Raw genomic sequence first — 19,665 nt, 5'->3', positions numbered from 1 at the left:
TGAAAACCTCGGTGTGGTTTTTGATTTTCACTTTTATGAAGGTTACAATGTTCAGTTTTTATTGAAACTGTTTAAGAGAGGTGTTTATTCAACTATACAGTCCTTTTGGAGGCTACACTGAGAGGAGTTTCCAAAATTTTGCCCACCCCATTTATATCAGTGAGGGTATTTTATATTACCCAACTCTAAATCAAAATACACAGTAGATTAAATTTTACCAAGCTATTTCCAAATGTTAAAAATAAAAATTCAGGGATTAGACATAAGTTTAAAGTCTTTCATTTGAGTGATGGAGACCATTTTTGGAGAACTGAAAAAAAAGTGTGTATATTGCTAGCATAACCCAGGCTCTTTCCATTTCCTATTCTATTGTGGGAAGGTGAACTTTGGGCTTCTGTATATACTGAACACTGTTTAAATCTCTTGAATATTAACAGTAATATTAAAAATAACAATAACATCTATTGCCTCGATAAAACACCTACTTGTAGCCCCTCTCTGTAGGTTTAAAGGGGCACTCCACCAATTTCTCAGATTTTTTTACTCAACCTTAAGACTACTACTGTTGAAGAAATCATGTGCTTGATCAATGTCTAACCAATAACACTTTGATGAAGAATAAAGATGATGAAGAAACTCCACAGGCTCCAGTTGATTCTTAATTGAGTATATGACATTCATTGAAAACAAACATCTGATGTCAGAGAAGCCCTTGACACAGTGTAAACATGGATACAGTCATACCTAAAATTTAAAGGAGTACACACTCAGTTCTTATAGAGTAGCACAGCTCATGCAACCAGAGAGGGAGGGTGAAGAGGGCCCACAGTGTCAGAGTGAACTCAGATTGTAAATAAAGAAAATGGCTGTTGTTGTCCACCCAAGGCTACCTTATCTCTCCCCCTGGTGTCCTGGGCAGATAACATCTGTCCTGAGAGATCATGAGGGTCAGACTGACAGAAGCCTTGTAGATTAAATCATCTTGGCAAGGCTCAGATTACAACATTCCTTTGTAACCTATACCCTATAAATTGAACATTGAAAACCTCTCTTCACAAATTTACACAATTCTCTCACAACTACTTAGGTAGTGAAAACAGTTGTATAATTTCTTCTATGGCTCTGGAGGACTTTTGTCAAGTCTGTGGAAATAACCCTGATGAAGTCATCCTGATGTCATCAGCAGTATCTCCACTTGGATTTGGAGACTACATTTTTATAATAGGAAGCCAGTGTTACAAACTGGAGGTGTGGAATTAGTAAAACAGGCAAAAGGGGCCTTTGAAAGAAACTACCCCGTTGCATTATGGGAAGTGTAGGATCCAGTGTTTTTGGAGCTTGACCCATACTAGGGAATAAAATATATTTCAGCCTTTGCTGCTTTGATTTTGCCCATTCTTCATTCAATCTTTCTTTCACAAGTCAAACAACTATATGGAAGGTACACACTAAATTGCTGGAGTACCCTTTAACATCAGCTCACTTCCTCAATTTTTGTTTCCTCAGAGAGTTCCCCTGGAGCATGATGGACAGATCCTTGTCTGAAAGTACTCATTGTCACCATGTCACACTCCTTAAAAGGTCTCCCCATACAAATTAGATTCACCCCAAATGAGTCCTACTAGACAATGTTGTTACAATAGTGAAGAAATTAAAATTAAGTTTCACCCACAAATTACTATTTCAGTATAGGAAAACAGGAGGACTGAACTGAATCCTGGCTCTCTTATAATGAGATGTGTCCAATGTCAAAAAAACAGTAATTCCAGGAGTTAGTCCATTCCATTTCATAAGTTAAAAGTTAAAAATTAAGTTTAAATCGTAAATTCCACAGGCCTTTTTCACTTGACATAGCAGGAAAAGCACAGGTGTTACTAATGACATTAATGATGGCTCCATTCTTTTCAGGTGTCCCAGTAAGTCATGACAGTGTGACAGTGAGTCAGCATGCACAAGACCAGGACCCTGAAACTGAAGCAGCTAAATGGAATACAGCCATCATTCATTTTATCTTTTACACTTTTGCTTTTCCTGCTGTGAAATGTCAAAAGGTCAATCAAAGTGGTACAGTCACCATTTTTACTACTTTAATACAAATCCCCCTTAAAGGCATTTCCTGACAAAATTATAAAATAAAAAACATGATCCTGTGTTGCAGTAAGAGAGACTTTATGTGCTTGTCCTTACTGTGTCCAGCTTCATCATCCTCCTCTTTCGTCCTTGAGCGGTGCTGTCTGGTCTTGTGCATGGATCAAAAGTTGTACTGAGAGGCTTGAACTGGCCTCTGCTGCCTCTGCTGGACTCTTCTCCACACTGATAGAACTGCTGAGGAGCTCAAAAGATATTCTGGTTGTCTGTCGACACTGTTTGAAAAAATATATATTCTATTTTTATTATACGTTTGGTCAGTTGCTGTTACAGAGGCCCTCAAAGGGTATCTCTTTAGCTGTTTAGTTTATGCCTGAATCACTGAATCTATTAGGGTAGTGGCAGTTGGCCTACTTTAGTAAGATATAGATGAGGAGTATAATTAAGCATACATTGGAGGAAAGGTGGCAAAAGCAGACGGAGCAAAGTGCTGTCCCATTCCTATTTAAACCATTTCCAGCCCTCGCAGTCTCTCACACTCAAGCACTTACCAAGTGACGTCAATTAAGTCCATAAGGGTTCAGGGTTTAGGGTTAAGGGGGGACATTGGGATTGGGCCATAGAAATCATTCCACAGGCTGTTACAGACAACCGAAAAAGTAGGGGAAGGTCTCATAATTTTACATTACATTACTACCCGCTCACTCATTTCAATAAGAAAACATTAATACTTGTAAATTACTTCACAATTCTACATATAGAAACTTTACGCCTATTATTATTATGAATTTAGATTTAGATTCCTCATCTCCACGCCAGCTGGTGGAGATAAAGCAGCGACCCCTTGTTTGCCATCCACCAAAGAACATCAAGAGACCGAGGTTAGTTTGGGATAGTTGCAGTTCATCCTAGTGTAAACATGGGAGTGCGAACTCAGGCACTTGTCTCTGCAAAATGGCTTGTAAACATGGTCAATCGCAATGTTGTCGGTCCCCGTCTGCGGGTCCTGGACACGTCCTGGTACATACCGATGATGAAAAGAGACGGCAAGAAGGAATTTACACAATCTCATATCCCGGGAGCGTCTTTTTTCGACATTGACGAGTGCTCTGACAGGACCTCGCAGTTCGACCATATGCTGCCTACCGAGGAGTTTTTTGCCGACTATGTTGGGAATCTGGGCATTGGAAATGACAGTCATGTGGTTGTTTACGACGCCAGTGACTTAGGGGCATTCTCGTGCACAAGGGTTTGGTGGATGTTCCGATTGTTTGGTCATCCGCAGGTGTCGGTGCTGGACGGGGGTTTTAGGAACTGGGTCAGAGAGGGTCATCCAGTCACAGGCGCGCACACCAAGCCTGAACCAGCGCACTTCACCGCAACTATGAACCGCTCCTGGGTGAAGTCATTTGGGGACATTACAGATAACATTACAACACAGCAGTTCCAGGTGGTTGATGTGAGACCCTATGCACGGTTCCATGGGAAAGAACCAGAACCAAGAGAGGGTAAGTTTAGTTTATTTAATATTATTCCAGTCTGGGCACTGCATGATGTTGTGTGTTAAAAGCACAATGACTAATGGACATTGCAGTGTTGAATATAGGTGAGCCTGCATGCGACTGTATGCAAAAACAACCACAATGCAATCCAATAGCCCTGATAATATATTTTTTGTTGTCTCATTTAGAGAGAAGTTTATACATAAATATACTCAGTCAGTGTTAGTATTGGTCAACTGATATTTATCTTGATTACGGCAATTTTCCTCCATCTGACAGTATAGTAGTCAGTATTTTTAGGATTGGGAACTAATGGGAGGTTTTTTTTCTCACAAATTAGATCTCATTTTTGTCCTTTGGGTCAACCATTAAGAATCCTATTTGAACATTTTCTCACCAACTCAATTCTCAACTCAAATATAATTGCAATTACCAGGGCAGCTGCACCAGTAAGTTATTCATCAAATACCAATGACTTACATAAAAGCCTGACTCCATTTCAAAAGATTAAAACTTTTTGAGACAAAATATGGCAGAGACATTAAGAAGTCACACAACTTCCTCATGAATCACTGGTGCATCCAAATCACAGCAAAATTATGCCATGCACCAAGTGGAGATCTCATAAATGATGGCAGCAGTTAATGCGAAACACAAGAAAACTACTCAGTTGTAAAAAAAAAAAAAAAAAAAAATGAATGAAAGACACTTTACATCTTATAGCAACATTAAAACAGAGTTGAATCAACAGATCTGACAGACTCACAGAGTTTTCCCTGCCTATCTAAGTCAAAGGTGGGCTGACTTTGTATTACTGGTCGCTTCCTTTGTTGAAAATTGTGGCATGTGATGTTGATGGAATGAAAAAGGTGGAACTCAACTGCGAGGGAAGTGCAGCACCCAGACAGTGCAAAAATGGCAGCGGGAAGCTTAGCACTTGCTGGAGGAGGAGGTGATGTCAGATGCTGAGAGAAGTGGTTTGGAGGGAATCTGGAAGTTTTGTGTATTCAGTGGTGGTTTCTAAAATTAAATTTTGGTTAGCTAATTTTTTCTTTTCTTTGCTATTAAATTTAGAAGTAGTGTAAGGAAAGGAGTACTTTTGTAGCCTATGGCTACAGGAAGGGGAGCTGGGGTTGAGGGAGGTGGGTGGCAAATGGTGGCTAAGGGAAGCCAGAAGAGGGGAGCATCAAGTGAAAGACCTGAGATGTCAGAAGTAGCTGGGGAAAATAAATTGAGGAAAATTAGTAATACTGAAAACTTTGTTGTGTTTTTTAAAGTCAAAGACCAGAAACAGGGAGATGAAAGATTTAGAGCACTAAATCCCTTAAGAGTTACAACTGCTTTGGAGAGTCAGATAGGTAGGAGTTTTCAGACCAAGATATTGTCAAATGGGCTGTTGAGAGTTTACTGCAAAGATAAGGAACAATATGACAACACTAAGGAGGTGGGGATGTTGGTGGTAAAGGTGGAGAGATTTGTTCTGAGAGAGAGAGACAGGGACTCAAAGGACTGATTTATGGAGTGTACACTGGCCTGTCTGAGAAGGAAATCTTAGACAACATTAAGGGTGGCTGAGTGACTGAAGTCACTGACCCCCTGACATGGTGATATGGAGCATTAAATCATTTCTAGCTTTTATTACTGATATGTTGGTAGGAGCAAAACAACAACCAGAAGATCAGGCATCATTAAGATAGTGGTTGGAGCAGCTGAAAGGTTTCTTGGCACAAAGCAGTTCTTACCGGAAAAATTGCCTGAGTACATGAAGAAGAAACAACATATGTGTAAAAAACTGGACTTTGTGGTAGCTGGGTTATTTAAAGAGCATTGGCACACGTATCCAAGGGATTTTTGAGTTGCGGATGCCTTCGATTTCTATCAAAACTGTGTTTAGCAGGGCATGAGGACTCAGGTGGACAGCCCGAGGACAGAACAGACAGCCTGGGGGCTGGAAGAGACAGGGCAGATGAATGGAGTTGCCCCGGAGGGCGACCAGAAGGCAAGACAGATGGGTGGAGCCGCTCCGGAGGTTGATGACACAGGTGGGGCCACTCTGGAGGTCGACAGAGATGCTCAGGGCAGAGACCTTGAGAGCTGAGGCTTCGGTTGTTTGCCAATGTAATGGAAACATGCAGTTAAAGTTCCTATCTTGAAACCAGGCAAAGATGCATCTGACCTCAGTTCATACTGTTCAATAGCATTAACATCAGTGCTTTGTTAAATCATGGAATGAAAGATTACTAATAGGTTAGTCTATTTTTTAGGAAGAAAGGGACTTTTTACCGATTTCCAAAATGGTTTCAGAAAATTAAGGTTAACAATAGAGTCAGTGGCAGTTTTAGATCAAGATATTAAAAAGACATTTGATAATAAAGAAATAGGTGTATTCTTGGATATTGGGAAAGCTTATGATTATTTGTGGAAGAAGGGACTAATGATTAAAATGTATTATTTAGGAGTTAGAGGTAGAATGTTCAATTAGAAAAGTTCAAAAATCATTGAAATAGAAAATGGTACCCTGCAAGGAAGTGTAATTCAGTCCTATTTAATATATTTATAAATGATATATTTAAGAACATTGGAAGAGGGTTTGGATAGTCTTTATTTGCAGATGATGGTGCCATTTGGAGAAGAGGAAGAAATGCAGAGTTTACTTTAAAAGAAGTTCAAAGGGCTTCAGTTTCTGTAGAGGAATGGGCAGACAAATGGAGCTTTAAAATCTCAGCCGTCTAAAGTCAAAATGTATTATCTTTGGTTTCAGAAGAAAGTTACCTTATCTTGGACTGTACATGTATGGATCTTCACTAGAGAGAGTGAAAGATTTTAAATTTCTGGGTGTTTGGTTTGACGAATGAATGACTTGGGCTGTTCACATAGCAAAAATACTAGCAAAATGGGATAAAGTGGTAAATGTCATGAGAAGCCTGGCTGGATGTGACTGGGGGGCATAGAGGCAGACCATGCATTGACCAGGCAATGATAAGATCTGTGCTTGACCATGGATGTTTTGTTTATGTCTCTGCTGCAAAGCCAGTGCTTGGAAAATTAGATATTCTCCAGACCAAGGCATTGAGACTCTTTTGTGGGGCTTTTAAAATCTCCCCAATTCACTTGCTTATTAAAATGGGAGAAATGCCTTTATGTTTAAGTTGGGGCTGCAGTACTGGGAAAAACTAAGTGGCTCCAATCAAACCTTCCCAGCGAGGTGTCTCTTACAAGGGTCATGGGATTCTGATGGCAAGATCAAAAACAGACAGTTTTTCAGCAGAATAAATCAGTGGGCCAGGAAACTGAGAATGGAGCAGGAAAGCAATACATACGGGCTGGTTAACTGTACCTTTTTGGCTAATGCAAGAACATCTTTTTGTTCCATCTTAGTATAAAAATTAACTCCCTAAGGACACTTTCATCTGTCAAATCATGTTTTTTTCATTTAAGCACATGACAATCTAAAGGTGCATGCACAGACCGTATAAGCTGTGCATGTTCTCCAGTGTCTGCCACCGTTGTCTCAAAAAATCCAGGGAAAACCCTAACTTGGGTAATATTTATTGCAGGCTATCCCTTTTGGATTTTCTTATATTGCAACATATTTCTGCACACAATATCAGCTTAATCTTAACGTATGCATTGACTTTGTTGTGCTACAAGTGTGTGCAGAAAGATAAACTGATTCGTCATTGTCTCACAGGTGTCCAGCCGGGTCATATCCCTGGCTCCAAATGCATGCCTTTCTACATGTTCCTAGATGATGATGGCATGATGCTTTCCACAGAGGAGCTTCAGAAGTTCTTCAAGAAGTCACAAGTGGATCTGAATAAGCCCATCTGTGGCTCCTGTGGCTCTGGTGTGACTGCCTGTCACATGGTGCTGGCTGCCCATCTGTGCGGCGCCCCTGAGGCGTCTGTGTATGATGGATCCTGGTATGAGTGGTTCACTAAGGCTCCTCCAGAGCATGTCGTCTCTTAGGTCAAAAGCAAGCTTTGATGAGGTAGATGATCTGACAAAACTTCATTTACAAATCAGCATTAAAAAAAAACACTTTGCGATTGATTAATTGTATTTTATTCCTAATCAGGGATATTTTAAACTCAGAGATATACACTTTAAATCTATGCTGTGTAAACAGAAATGTCTGTGGAAGCTTGATAGAGGATGTCAGTGTGTATTAAAGACATAGGCAGTATTTGAATGTGAAAACTGATTCAACAAATTCTCAGCATGTAAGATGGTGCTAATATTTTTAATTTTTTGTAAGCAAAGTGCCTCCTTAATTGTTGTCTCAGTGCCTCTTTAGAAGCCTCTTTCTCCTATTATTTTAATAGAGATATAATTTTATGCGAACTGCTTTTATTTTGAGCAGTTCTGCAGCTCCTGAGATTATAACTGAATCTTGTATCTTTTGCACAGTCTTCTTTACTTGTACCTTTGCTTTCTGTGGGCATTTAAGGGAACGTGTTCACATGGCGCAGCCTGCTGGTGCTTTAGTGGATGTGTCCTTTTAACCATATGTGCCTTGGAAGACTTTGTAAGTCCAGTTTTTCAAATCCAGCACATTGCCTTAGTTGCTGAATAAATGTTTCCCAATGAGTTTTGATATGTGATTTAAACTTTTTAAATCTTCACAATGTTTTGTTATTAAAAGCACTGAATAGATTGTGTGCATCTCGTTTATGTATTTAACTGTAGCCTACACAATGTATGTAGTCTAATGTGTGAAGAACAATTCCCTGCTTTGTTGTTGTACATTTTGAAATATCCAAAGTTCAACAACACACTTATTTGCTTTCCATGTTGTCGTTGAAGAGTAACTTAGGCTGAATCCAAATGTCCACCCTCCGGACCTGCGGCCTGACCACTCGCGGACTTCAGTCATACGTATCGTGACGTGTTCACCGTCATCACGTCAAGTCTGCCAGGGCCGCGAGGGGATAAAAATGCGCTCTGAGACGGGACTTAGTGTTTCCATGGAGATAAATTGAAATTCCTGACCTAGTAACTCATTTCAAAGGTCTAATGGTTCTAATATGTGCGGCTCTGCTGCTTTACTCTCAATGAATCTGGTCAGAATGCCCAGTGAGATTTTCTCTTTACATGAACTGCTAAACACTGCTAATATTATATTCATATTAAATCCTCAACGAAGGTCTCCACATTGTATACGGACAAAAAACAACCTTTGCCCATCTACTTTGGTGGATTATAATAAACATACCCATGTTAATTAGCCTATAGGCCTAATCTGTGTGTACACTATATCACTACATCACAAAAAAAGTGAAAAAGTCATATCAGAAGTAAATATTTACACAGCCTATTATTATTATCATGAATATTGTGATTATTATTATTGTTGTTGATGTTGTTGTTTTTATTATTATTATTATGGATAATAAAAATTAGTAGTATTCTTTAGGCTGTCACTTTACGGCCTATTGCTGCAGGATTATGGGTAATTTTCCGAGCGGAGTCTGGTGAAGTCTCTGCACCTCAAGCGGAATCTCTGGGAGTCTGCCGAAAGTCCGCTGGAGGTCTCTTGTGGACCTGATGAATTGCGGCTTTGGACAGCTCTCTGCACTCGCAGACTTCCCGGGCAAAGTCCGAAAGTCTATAAGTCCGGTGACGTTTGGACTCAGTCTTTAGGTTACAAGTATAAACATTACCCTCTAGCGCTCGGAGCCTGAACTTCTCATTGCCTCGTCATGGCGGCACAGACCCGTGCATTGGTGTCAGGTCAGTGGCTGGCAGATGCTATCAGAAATAATCTCGTCGGCCCCAAACTGCGCATTCTTGACAGCTCATGGTACCTACCGAAAACGAAACGGAACGCGAGAGCTGAATTTGTGCAGACGCACATACCGGGCTCCTCGTTCTTTGATATAGACGAATGTTCTGACCGGAGTTCCGCGTTAGATCACATGCTCCCAACTTCCAGCCACTTCTCCCAGTATGTAGGAGATCTGGGCATTGGGAACGATACGCACGTAGTTGTGTATGACACCAGCGATTTTGGGTCGTACAGCGCGCCCCGGGTGTGGTGGATGTTCCGGCTGTTCGGACACAATTTGGTCTCGGTGCTGGACGGTGGCATGAAGAACTGGCTGGCTGACGGTCATCCGGTGACATCTGAGTACTCCAAGCCAGAGCACAGAGAGTTCAAGGCGGTTATAAATCAATCATGGGTGAAGAGTTATGAGGACTTGCTGGAGAACATCAACACCAAGCAGGTCCAGGTTGTGGATGCCAGGTCTGCCGGCAGGTTTAGAGGAGTTGAGCCAGAGCCCAGAGATGGTGAGCAGAAGTTTTTAAACAAACAGCATGCAGTTTTGTTTGTCTAAGATTTCCATTATGATATTTTCTTCAGGAAAATAAGTGCACAGCATAAATAAGTTTCTGGTCACAGTATGATGTGTGTGCCATAAATACATGTCTTATTTATGGTTTTGCTGTTGTTACATCAAGCACAATGTCAAGCTTGTAGTAGTTTGGCAAAACAATAATAGTTGGACAAAAAAAAATTAACTAAAGTTCTAATTACTAGGTTTCTTCCAGAGCTTTCAGCCACATCTCCTGGCCTACATCAGCCAGCAGATGGAATTTGCACTGTTTGCGTAGTTGTCATGAAAATGGTTCAGTTGTCATTTGATGGAGAAAGAAAAATGCCTGTACATTTAGTTTTAATCCTAGTTGGATCTTCGTCAAGGCAAAATGTTTTAAAAAGTGAATCCCACATCCATATATATACTCACACACACACCCTGGCAGGCTCTAGGGTGGCAGGTGTGGTTAAATAAGTTAATTTTGACCTGAAGAAGACCCAACTTGGATCAAACTTTGTCCATTTAAATTAAAATTAAAATGGTGGCTTTGGAGTAAGTGTGCAGGCGTTACTCTTTTTCCAATGGTGCACATAATTACACCCCTTCTCAGTTGTTATCTGAACCATCTCCATGACAACTAAGCAAAGCATCTGCTGATGAAGTTAACCTTGAATTAATATTTTATTCCTTTTTTTGTGTCATTATTTCTCCAAATATTCATAATGTTTTTCACTTGTCTCTCTCCCTCGCAGACACACTGCCAGGCCATTTCCCCGGTGCAATCAACATGCCTTTCACTTCTTTCATGGATGCTTCTGGAAAGGAGCTGGGAACTGAGGACCTGTCCAAACTGTTCAGAGAAGCAGGGGTGAACTTGGAGCAGCCATTCTGGGTTTCCTGTGGGTCTGGTGTCACAGCGTGTCATGTCGTTCTGGCTGCTCACCTGCTTGGGCACAATGGGGTGTGTGTTTATGATGGCTCCTGGTCTGAATGGTTTAAAAGGGCATCTCCAGAGCATATCATCTCAGAGGGAGAGGGAAAGAAGGTGTGAAACGAAAGACGAGACGCGGTGCACTAATGTTACTTTACAAGAGAAAGCACTGTGTTTGCTACCAACAAGTGGAGCAATTACATCAGTATAAAACTGGTCTCATAGCACCTTCCAACTGCAGAGCATACTTTACGCTAATACTCAGTACATGCGGCAAGCTGTGCATAGTGAGCACAGTAGTAGGTTACAACATCTATCAGAAACTTTTAATGAAAATCTCATCTATGCAAACTATCTAACTTTTCATTACAGGAAAGAGGCATACATTTTTACAAAGGTTTACAACTATCCTGAAATAAGATGATATGCTTTTTGTTTCACATCAAATGATCAGATATATTTTTGATGCATTTGAAAGATATAACATCTTCAACATGTTTAAAATAGTACAATTATGGGATTTTCTTCCAAGAAGATTCAGCTGTATTAAGAGAAGGGATTTTTGATTCTTGGAAAAGGTGCGTTTTCTTGGTAGGAGGATGGCATGTGGATATACTGCATTCTTTACAAATGTTGAAATAAATGGATGCTTGAGTTTCTTGTTTTTTCACACTACATACAGGTAGATTGTCGTATCCTTTTTCAATATGTCTAGCTCATGTCATGAAGATTCCTGTATTCATTAACCAGAAAAGTAAATATTTAGCTTAGTTAGACGGTTGTGGAGGACAGAAGGGTAAAATACTGTAGATGGCAAAATGATTGATTGAGAACAGTTACATTATAATTCAGTAGAGTGATTTTAGTCTTCCTCATATAGCTCCAGTCCAATGCTGATTTTGTCAGCAATTTTTACTTCATAACTTTAATAACTGTTGCATTTAAAGAATCATTTACAAAACCTATTGTGAACTCAGTACTTTAAAAATGTGAAGCTGATAGACCCACAAAAATCCTGCAGCTTTTGCTGAGAAGCCTCTTGCATGTAACATAAAAATTTGAGATGCTGACGCAGAGGAAATCAAAACCAGTTCAATCCGGTTTCTGTGCTTGATATTTGAGGTGTCTGGCAAGATGCCCGATTACCAAAAACAAAGTTGATGTATTTTTAGTTTTGTTACACCATGGTGGTACTGTGTGCAACTGTACCTTTTACTGTATATAACTGATATGTGACCAGAAATGCATAATATTGTTGGAGGGGGGGGAGGGGGTTATAAATGGCTAAGGAGGTGTCCCATTTTGAGAGTGGCTTAGAAGATTTCACTGAGTCTGTGCACTTATTCCAACCTGCATAGTCCTCTTTTGATATAGGCAAAATTATATTTTTGTTTTTGAACTGTTAAACATAGGGTATAGTGAGTTATGTTAATCATTGTTTATGATGTCAGCTGTTACTATGTTCCACTGAGGCAAAAAGAAACATGTGGAGACCAGAACAAAAGAGCATTACGACTGGGCAAAAGAGAATGAACAAGTCATTTTGAACAATTCTTCTTGAGCTGAGGACTTTGACCACTGTATCTGCAGGGGAACATACTACTTCAAATAAAGCAAATCTCACACTCTGACAGCATTTTCATTGGTGTCTGTTTGCTATCTGACCAACCACTCATTCTCAAATCCACCTTAATGCATATTGTTCTAGTATGATCTGTCAATTATTATGATGAAAGCACCAGATACAATTTTGTGAAGCTTTAATCAATATGTACATTCATGAACAAAACAAACTTGGCAATTGAGTAGTACTGATTGATGGAGGTGCTACTGATCTGAGATGGGCTATAGATACAACATGCAGGCAAGGTGTTTGGCAAAGGTACTGTTGCAGTACTAAGTGGATTGATGACAATGTTTTTTTTTGTTTTTGTTTTTTTTTTGCATGGTATTGTTTCTAAAGGCCAGTAACACATAATTGTAGCTCACACCATTGCCACCATTATCACACACCATTGTAGCTCATTTTATGAAGAATTTCAAAGTATCATTTCATTAGTTATCATTTTTTTAAATGTTGATAAATTTGAAAAAAAAAAAAACGAGACTAAATTTTTCATGACTTAGACACTGACTGTGACTTGATTTTAAAATGTAATGTTTGTGACTTGTAGTCCCATTTAGACCCACTTAAATAGCATTTAGTAATACAGGAGTGTACATACATAATGCCTACTACCCAGATATTCTAAATACCATATAGGTGATGTGATTTTTTTTAAATTAATACACGAAGACATTAAAATAAGGTAAAAGTAGTGAAAGGTGATTCATGCAGGGACATGGCTCAGAATGAATGAATCACTGAATGGCACGAACTGCCCATCGTAAATGCCACAACAAAGATGGCCGACCATCTCTGACGTATGTCACTCGGTTGTCCCGTAAACTGCCTGAAGGTCCTGACGAAATAAACAAATTGGGGTCCTCTTTGACGATATGCTAGGTGTCGAAACGGTGTTTCCAGTCACATTGTTTTACACAACTGTGGTAAATTGTCAAAAATAACACCAATATATTTCGCTAAGAGTGTTTGAGGAATGTTGGTAAAATAGAAGTTTCAGTCGGTGTGGTTATTTACGTCCTAACTGGCCCAGTAGGTTTGTTTTTGAACGTCGAAGGGTGTGTTTTTTTCGGTCGCCGTCAACAGCCGTAACGTTAGCGTTAGCGAAGCAAACAAGCTAGCCCGCAAATCCACATAATTCTGATATTTAACTAAACTATCAGAGGTAAGTTCAGTTCAAGGGATGTTATTTAACATTTAAAATGGCGAAGGTGAGCTTTTTGTGTACTGTGGTAGATTCAATCATGTAACTACAGTGAATTGAAGGAGCTAAATTAACCTTGTCATTTCTACTCTACTCATTAACAAATAAAATCAGTTAATGACAGCGCAACTCGCAATTTGCCAACAGGTATTGAAGTTTTAGTGGCAGTAAACGAAACCATATTACAAGACTGTACAGTGTGAATTGAATAATTAATTTGTTTTGGGTTGTTTTTCCACAGGGAGGCGTTGATGAGCAGCAATGTCTGGCATCGCTCTAAGCAGACTGTCCCAGGAGCGCAAAGCCTGGAGAAAAGACCACCCATTTGTAAGTACATGCTGATCATTACCATGCAATATCCTTAATATTCTGACACTCATGAGTGCTACTGATACAAAGTTGTTTTCTGTTTAGTTGACTCAGACTCAGGTTGTCTCTTGTAACCCACACAGGGTTTTGTTGCTGTGCCTACCAAGAATCCTGATGGGACCATGAATCTGATGAACTGGGAGTGTGCCATTCCTGGAAAGAAAGGAGTAAGTTACCAACTGGCGTAGAGACAGCCACATTTGGTCCAGATGCATATTAAAGTGGCCCAGCTTCTCTTTTGTGCCTTCAGGATGACCTTCAACACATGAACACATTAAAAATATTGGAATATCTTTGCAATCTTTACAGTTTGGTCAGACTCACAACAGTCCTCAATCTCTTTGGAAACCTGTTGCTTTGACAACTTTATCACCCACAACCCTTTCATTCACTGCTTTCCCATCAGCATCTTCAACTACTGTAATATGGGGTATTTCTAGTATAATTCTTCATCAAGGTATTGGCCATTACACATGTTGAAAAACACACTTTACAGCTCATTCTTTAATATGTCATGCATTTGTAGTGATGACCAGACCATAAGATTATGGTGATTAAGCCAGCTTCATACTTCAGATCTGACAAAGAACAGCCAAATAATATTACACTCTAATGACCGACATGATCAAGTACTTTTAATACATGAAAGGCACTTAATCTTTTGACATTGCGCTAATTAAAGGGCCTGTATCTTAAGCTCATAGTTTGAAGGACAATTGTTTCCTTGTCATTTAAGCAAAACAGGTAGGATGTCTGCTAAACAAAACTTGGCTTGGGTATTTATACAGAAAACGGCAAAAGACATGTCACATTTCATTTTCAGTGTGATAAATGTCCACTTTTTTGCACAGTGGCTCCACATTGAAATATGCTAATGTTTCCAACATCATTTCTGTATCTTTACTTTTGTTTTGTCTTTGTTGAATGTCCCTTTGACCTCACACTTCACTTATTATTTCTTTGTTCATCAGACCTTGTGGGAGGGAGGACTCTATAAACTCAGAATGCTGTTCAAAGATGACTACCCTTCCTCACCACCCAAATGTGAGTACCCCTACACTCTTTGTTCATAGTTTCATTTTTATTTTTCAGGAAATAGGAGTTTTGGCAACAAACTTGGTGTATCAGGTTAAGCCAGTACAACACCTTATGTAATTAATGAACCATATGCAAAAAATGACCTCAGGTATGTTTGAAATTTTACATTTTGTGATCCAAAACTTCTAAAAACAGTTTTCTAGGCAAGTGAAAATGTATAAATGTTTGGTGAGTCAATCAAGGGTGTAACATCAAAGGCTTTATTCCAAGAATTCATTACTGTGATGGCGCTTACTATCATATTCTTTATTATTCCTGTTATTAAGCTTAGCCTCTAGTAGTTACATGATGTGTTAATGACTCAAGTGTTTATTTATTCTGATCAGTTGTTGAACAAAGACAATATTTAATTAATGATGTTGGCAGATATATGAGAGGAAAATGTCACTGTTGTATCATGGAAAAATTTTCCATAATGACAGCACTTTCACAGATCCTCTTGTGTTTTAGAGATATTGAATGAAAACCTTCAGGTAATGACGGTTTTCTACAATGACTACATTGTACTTTGTAATTGAAATCTTCAATTTTAACATGTCAGTTCTGCCTCAAGCTTTGATATTCTGACTTTTTTTTTTTTCAATTATTTCTACTCAGGCAAGTTTGAACCACCAATATTCCACCCAAATGTCTACCCATCAGGCACTGTGTGTCTGTCGATCCTGGAGGAGGACAAAGACTGGAGGCCTGCCATCACCATCAAACAGGTTTGAGCACAGTCTCACTCTCATACTCTCATCAGTAGGGGAGTTGGTTGATATACCTTTTAAGTTATTATCAGTTATGTCCATTAGCTTTGAGAGTAGGGACTTCTGATTGTACAAGCAGTGACTGAATGTAACATCTTTTGTTTTTGTTGAGGGAATGAATACACGGATAGTGGCGTTTCTAACCAACAGACTATCACACTTTTAATGCACTGTCGACTGTGTTTTCAGATCCTGTTGGGTATCCAGGAGCTGCTGAATGAGCCAAACATTCAAGACCCAGCACAAGCAGAGGCTTACACAATTTACTGGTAAGTGTGTCTGCTTTGATATTACCTACCGAAAGTCCAGTTGTGTTTTTATTTAGCAGTTTCAATTCTGAACAATTGAAACCTGTTGAGTTCAAAAATCAAGGTTTCTTTGCCCCTGCTGCATGTTTGTGGTTTCCTTTTTTTTTTTTTTTTTTTGCACTAAGCGAAAGCCTTGAAATCGATTTGGAATGTAGATACTTAAAGTCGCCTCTATCTTCAGCTTAACTTGAAGATATTAAGCATTCTGGTTTATTTTATAACTTGCGTTCAAGTTGTAATTTTATTCAGTGGTCATGAATTGTCAGGTCAGTTTTCCTTTTCCAAGATGAGTCATGTCACAAACCTTTTAAAGACCAAAAGAAAGTCATAACACAAAACAAGAAAGATCAGTTTTCTGTTCTAGCAGTACTCTGTGCTAACTGTGTTTTACGTACTGATAGGTTATCCTAAAAATATTTTAAACCCTTTGGATGTTCATTTTTATCTCCTTTTGTTCTTTGTGTTTCAGTCAGAACAGGATGGACTATGAAAAGCGGGTAAGGGCACAGGCCAAGAAGTTTGCCCCCACATAGAGTGGAGAGCTGGCCTCTATCCTGCCTGAGCAGCCTGAACTGATAGAGGTGACAAACAGGAGGCAGGCATCACCTGAAGGACCACTCCAATAAGAATCCACTTTTAAGTATTATTATACTACTAAACAGGTGACAAGTGAGCCTGTTTTCTTTGCTTTCTTTGCTTTCTTTCTTTCTTTCTTTCTTTCTGTTTAACAACAATCGTTCAATAAGATCAGCTTTTTTTTCCTGTCTTAAAGAAATATGAATGCATTTTTAATGCATAGCTGATGATCCTAGAGACTCTGCTGTCAACACGACCTTTGCTATTTGTAACTCTTGTATAATCCATATCTCCAGTTTTGTCATGAGTGCGGCAATGTTCACTCATGCCTCCATTAATACTGTAAGTCATGCTAATGTATTGACAGAACTGTAGAAATAAGGAACCACTCTCTGTGTAATGTACAAGTCAGTTGGGGCAGAGGAGGAGATTTCATATATTCTTAACTTTACAGTTTTTATCAAACCATCAAACTCCACAAGTATTGTAGATAGTGTTTCATGAATATGGGCATGAACGGGGACAAAACTCTCAGACGCACAATGGAAGTCTATTCTTCCATTGTGCTTTTAAACACCGTTCTTATCACATATCCATCGCATCTGAGTTTCCACAAAAACGTCAAAAGAATACCGTCAACTCATCAAATTCAGGTAAAAGACAATCCTGGCACTTATATATTGGTTGTAAGCCAAAAAGTGGCAGTTACAGTATCAGTCAAAAGTTTGGACACACTTTCCCATTGAAAGGAATGGGAAGGTGTGTCCAAACATTTGACTGGCACTGTTTGTAGGCAGGAACTGGTGCTCTGTCCACCTCAAAGAAGGGAAGAGTTACAGATGGGAAATGGGGCAGGTGGGTCAGGGCTTTGCTTTCTCCAGTGAGCTTAAATTATCCTTTATTGCAGTGGAGCTAAGATAACCTTAGTGTTAAGATTCTTTTTGTGAATCCAACTGAGAGTGAATCTTTTTGTCGGTTATGAACTTAATGCACATTCAGCACCAGAATGTCATCTGCTTCCCAACACGCTATGTTACGATCTAGAGGAGAAGTTGCATTGTAAAAGTAACAAAAACTGTCGCCATGTGTTCGTTTTTTGGGGCTTTATTAATTAAGTCATTTTATCCCACAATGCTTACAAAATGAATATAAACCAAAAGCTGTTAAATCTGTAAGTCCACCTGGCAAACAGAAGCTGAAGGATCCTCATTGGAATGGCCTCTCAAACCAGCAGCGACAGATGGAAGTGCACTTGAGAGTAAGCGAAGGCCTGAGATTTTTTGCCTCTAAATATATGAGTGCATGTACATAATATAAATAATGAAAAACTGTGGAAGTTATGTTTTATATTGTTTTAGCCAGTTGACATTTGTGTGTGGTATTATAACAAAGAACACAATAAATGGCATAAAAATTGTGAAATAAAGTTGAATAAAAGAATGAAGAGAATGTTTGTGAATTCCTTTTCAACATGGCTCGGGTTTTTATTGAGTGCAAGGTTGGTGAAGTGAAATTTTATTGATCGGGAAAAGAGGAAAATAACAATCAAGGTTATTAAAAATCACATAAGAGGAGATACTGTGAGATTTCCTGCATGCAATATGCAATGTTGTATTTGAATATTGTCTATATTCATCTATACTATAATCATAGATTTTTTTTTTTTTTTAAATTCAAAACAGATTTTTAGTTAATGTGTGACCATTTCCAAGTTGTGTAATCGACTTCACGGCCAGTATCTGTCCTGTGATGGAGAATGTGTGTGTGTGTGTGTGTGTGCAAACCCTTGGTATCTCAGTTTTTAATGGTAAGGTTGAAAAACAGGCCGTTTTTCTTTAGCAGCTAAAAAGTCTGCATTTACAGACACCTACCTCTGACATTTCAGCATATACATCATCAAACTTATTCAAAATGTGTCCTGATATCTAGGATCCCCATTAACAATAAAGCTATAAAGGTTTTGCACTGAATAGTGTTTGTGCAAAGATGCATGTATGCACTTTGCATGTTTTTGCACACCATGTCTTTTTTTTTTTTTTTTTTTATGTCCAAAAGTGAGACCTGAGATAATGCTCTCGGATGTATTGCATGACTTTCTTAAGAAATTTAACACCTTTTGTTTTGCCTCACCTCTGCTGTGGTTTATGACTATGACCTCAAATGACCAAACAGACACGAAACAGTCGCAGGTGAGAAGCCAATAATGTTTTTTTTTCTCTTTTTTTGCTGCTGTATATTAATGTTGTTAGGTACTGGTGTTTTTTAGCTGATTTCATCTGAACCACACTGGGTTGTGATGAACCTCTGTGTCAAAGGTGAGGGCAGTAGAAAGCCCTCAGGCATCACAGCTTGGGCTACTGTCTCCGCACCAACATATTTCCAGGTCTGTACATCAATATCCAATCTATACTCCCAACTTCCTCGTTCTGTAGCATACTCGTAGATAAAACGCCTTTAAGTCGTGTGGAAAAAAGTTTGTTTTTTGGAGACCTTCTGTATCAAAAGCAATGTACAAAATACCACAACCCCCTTCAAAGTAAATACTGCACAGATTGGATAGTACTGCTTGCTGGCAGGGTACCGGTTCTGTGATACTGACAAATAATCGTTGATCAATACACTTGTCAATATGTTGATAGGCGAACATAATGTTAACATTATTTTAGAGGCAGTGACCACATGGATAAGATGGAATGGTAAGTCAAGGGAATCCTGAGTAGCTGATACACAATCTGTTTTATCCTGCTGAATAATTTAACCGTTTAATCGTTGCCTTGTGCACTGCTACACACGTGGCGTAGTGTGACATGCACACTAACCTATTCTAACTGTGTTTGCTCGTATGTCATGTGTGAAAAATTGTTTCAGGCAGTTAACACCAAGTTATGTAACATTT

General features: G+C 39.1%; 3 protein-coding genes across 4 annotated transcripts; all 3 read left to right on the top strand.

Moving 5' to 3' along the window:
- The first annotated feature begins 2,902 nt into the window (after positions 1-2,902).
- LOC122966736 (thiosulfate sulfurtransferase-like) lies at positions 2,903-8,247 on the top strand. Of its 2 annotated transcripts, XM_044331054.1 has the most exons (3): positions 2,903-3,596; positions 5,485-5,632; positions 7,282-7,363. In XM_044331054.1, the coding sequence occupies exons 1-2, from the start codon at positions 3,008-3,010 to the stop codon at positions 5,622-5,624; spliced, it is 729 nt and encodes a 242-aa protein (XP_044186989.1). In that variant the 5' UTR covers positions 2,903-3,007; the 3' UTR covers positions 5,625-5,632; positions 7,282-7,363. The 2 variants fall into 2 exon arrangements, with proteins under 2 accessions (XP_044186989.1, XP_044186988.1); XM_044331053.1 differs by lacking the exon at positions 5,485-5,632 and having other exon boundaries at positions 2,926-3,596; positions 7,282-8,247.
- An 805-nt stretch (positions 8,248-9,052) lies between these two features.
- On the top strand, positions 9,053-12,472 carry LOC122966735 (3-mercaptopyruvate sulfurtransferase-like). The gene is made up of 2 exons (XM_044331051.1): positions 9,053-9,881; positions 10,663-12,472. The coding sequence occupies exons 1-2, from the start codon at positions 9,293-9,295 to the stop codon at positions 10,959-10,961; spliced, it is 888 nt and encodes a 295-aa protein (XP_044186986.1). The 5' UTR covers positions 9,053-9,292; the 3' UTR covers positions 10,962-12,472.
- Positions 12,473-13,303: 831 nt separating this feature from the next.
- On the top strand, positions 13,304-18,209 carry LOC122967386 (SUMO-conjugating enzyme UBC9-like). Its single transcript, XM_044332011.1, has 7 exons — positions 13,304-13,630; positions 13,911-13,996; positions 14,122-14,205; positions 15,010-15,082; positions 15,734-15,843; positions 16,075-16,154; positions 16,663-18,209. Exons 2-7 carry the CDS (start codon positions 13,931-13,933, stop codon positions 16,724-16,726), a joined length of 477 nt encoding a protein of 158 aa, XP_044187946.1. The 5' UTR covers positions 13,304-13,630; positions 13,911-13,930; the 3' UTR covers positions 16,727-18,209.
- Positions 18,210-19,665: the final 1,456 nt, after the last annotated feature.

This window comes from Thunnus albacares, chromosome 17 (genome assembly GCF_914725855.1).
Source record: "Thunnus albacares chromosome 17, fThuAlb1.1, whole genome shotgun sequence".
Lineage (NCBI taxonomy): Eukaryota > Metazoa > Chordata > Actinopteri > Scombriformes > Scombridae > Thunnus > Thunnus albacares.
Note: the sequence above shows the minus strand (reverse complement) of the source record. Positions and strands in the feature narration are given on the sequence as shown.

What these genes read in the sequence shown, in the direction of transcription:
- LOC122966736 (XM_044331053.1), top strand. Translation starts at nt 3,008, where the DNA reads ATGGGAGTGCGAACTCAGGCACTTGTCTCTGCAAAATGGCTTGTAAAC. An exon ending in AGAACCAGAACCAAGAGAGG is followed by an intron (nt 3,597 to 7,281) that starts GTAAGTTTAGTT and finishes ATTGTCTCACAG; the next exon opens with GTGTCCAGCCGGGTCATATC.
- LOC122966735 (XM_044331051.1), top strand. Translation starts at nt 9,293, where the DNA reads ATGGCGGCACAGACCCGTGCATTGGTGTCAGGTCAGTGGCTGGCAGAT. An exon ending in TGAGCCAGAGCCCAGAGATG is followed by an intron (nt 9,882 to 10,662) that starts GTGAGCAGAAGT and finishes TCTCCCTCGCAG; the next exon opens with ACACACTGCCAGGCCATTTC.
- LOC122967386 (XM_044332011.1), top strand. Translation starts at nt 13,931, where the DNA reads ATGTCTGGCATCGCTCTAAGCAGACTGTCCCAGGAGCGCAAAGCCTGG. An exon ending in CCCTTCCTCACCACCCAAAT is followed by an intron (nt 15,083 to 15,733) that starts GTGAGTACCCCT and finishes ATTTCTACTCAG; the next exon opens with GCAAGTTTGAACCACCAATA. An exon ending in GAGGCTTACACAATTTACTG is followed by an intron (nt 16,155 to 16,662) that starts GTAAGTGTGTCT and finishes TTTGTGTTTCAG; the next exon opens with TCAGAACAGGATGGACTATG.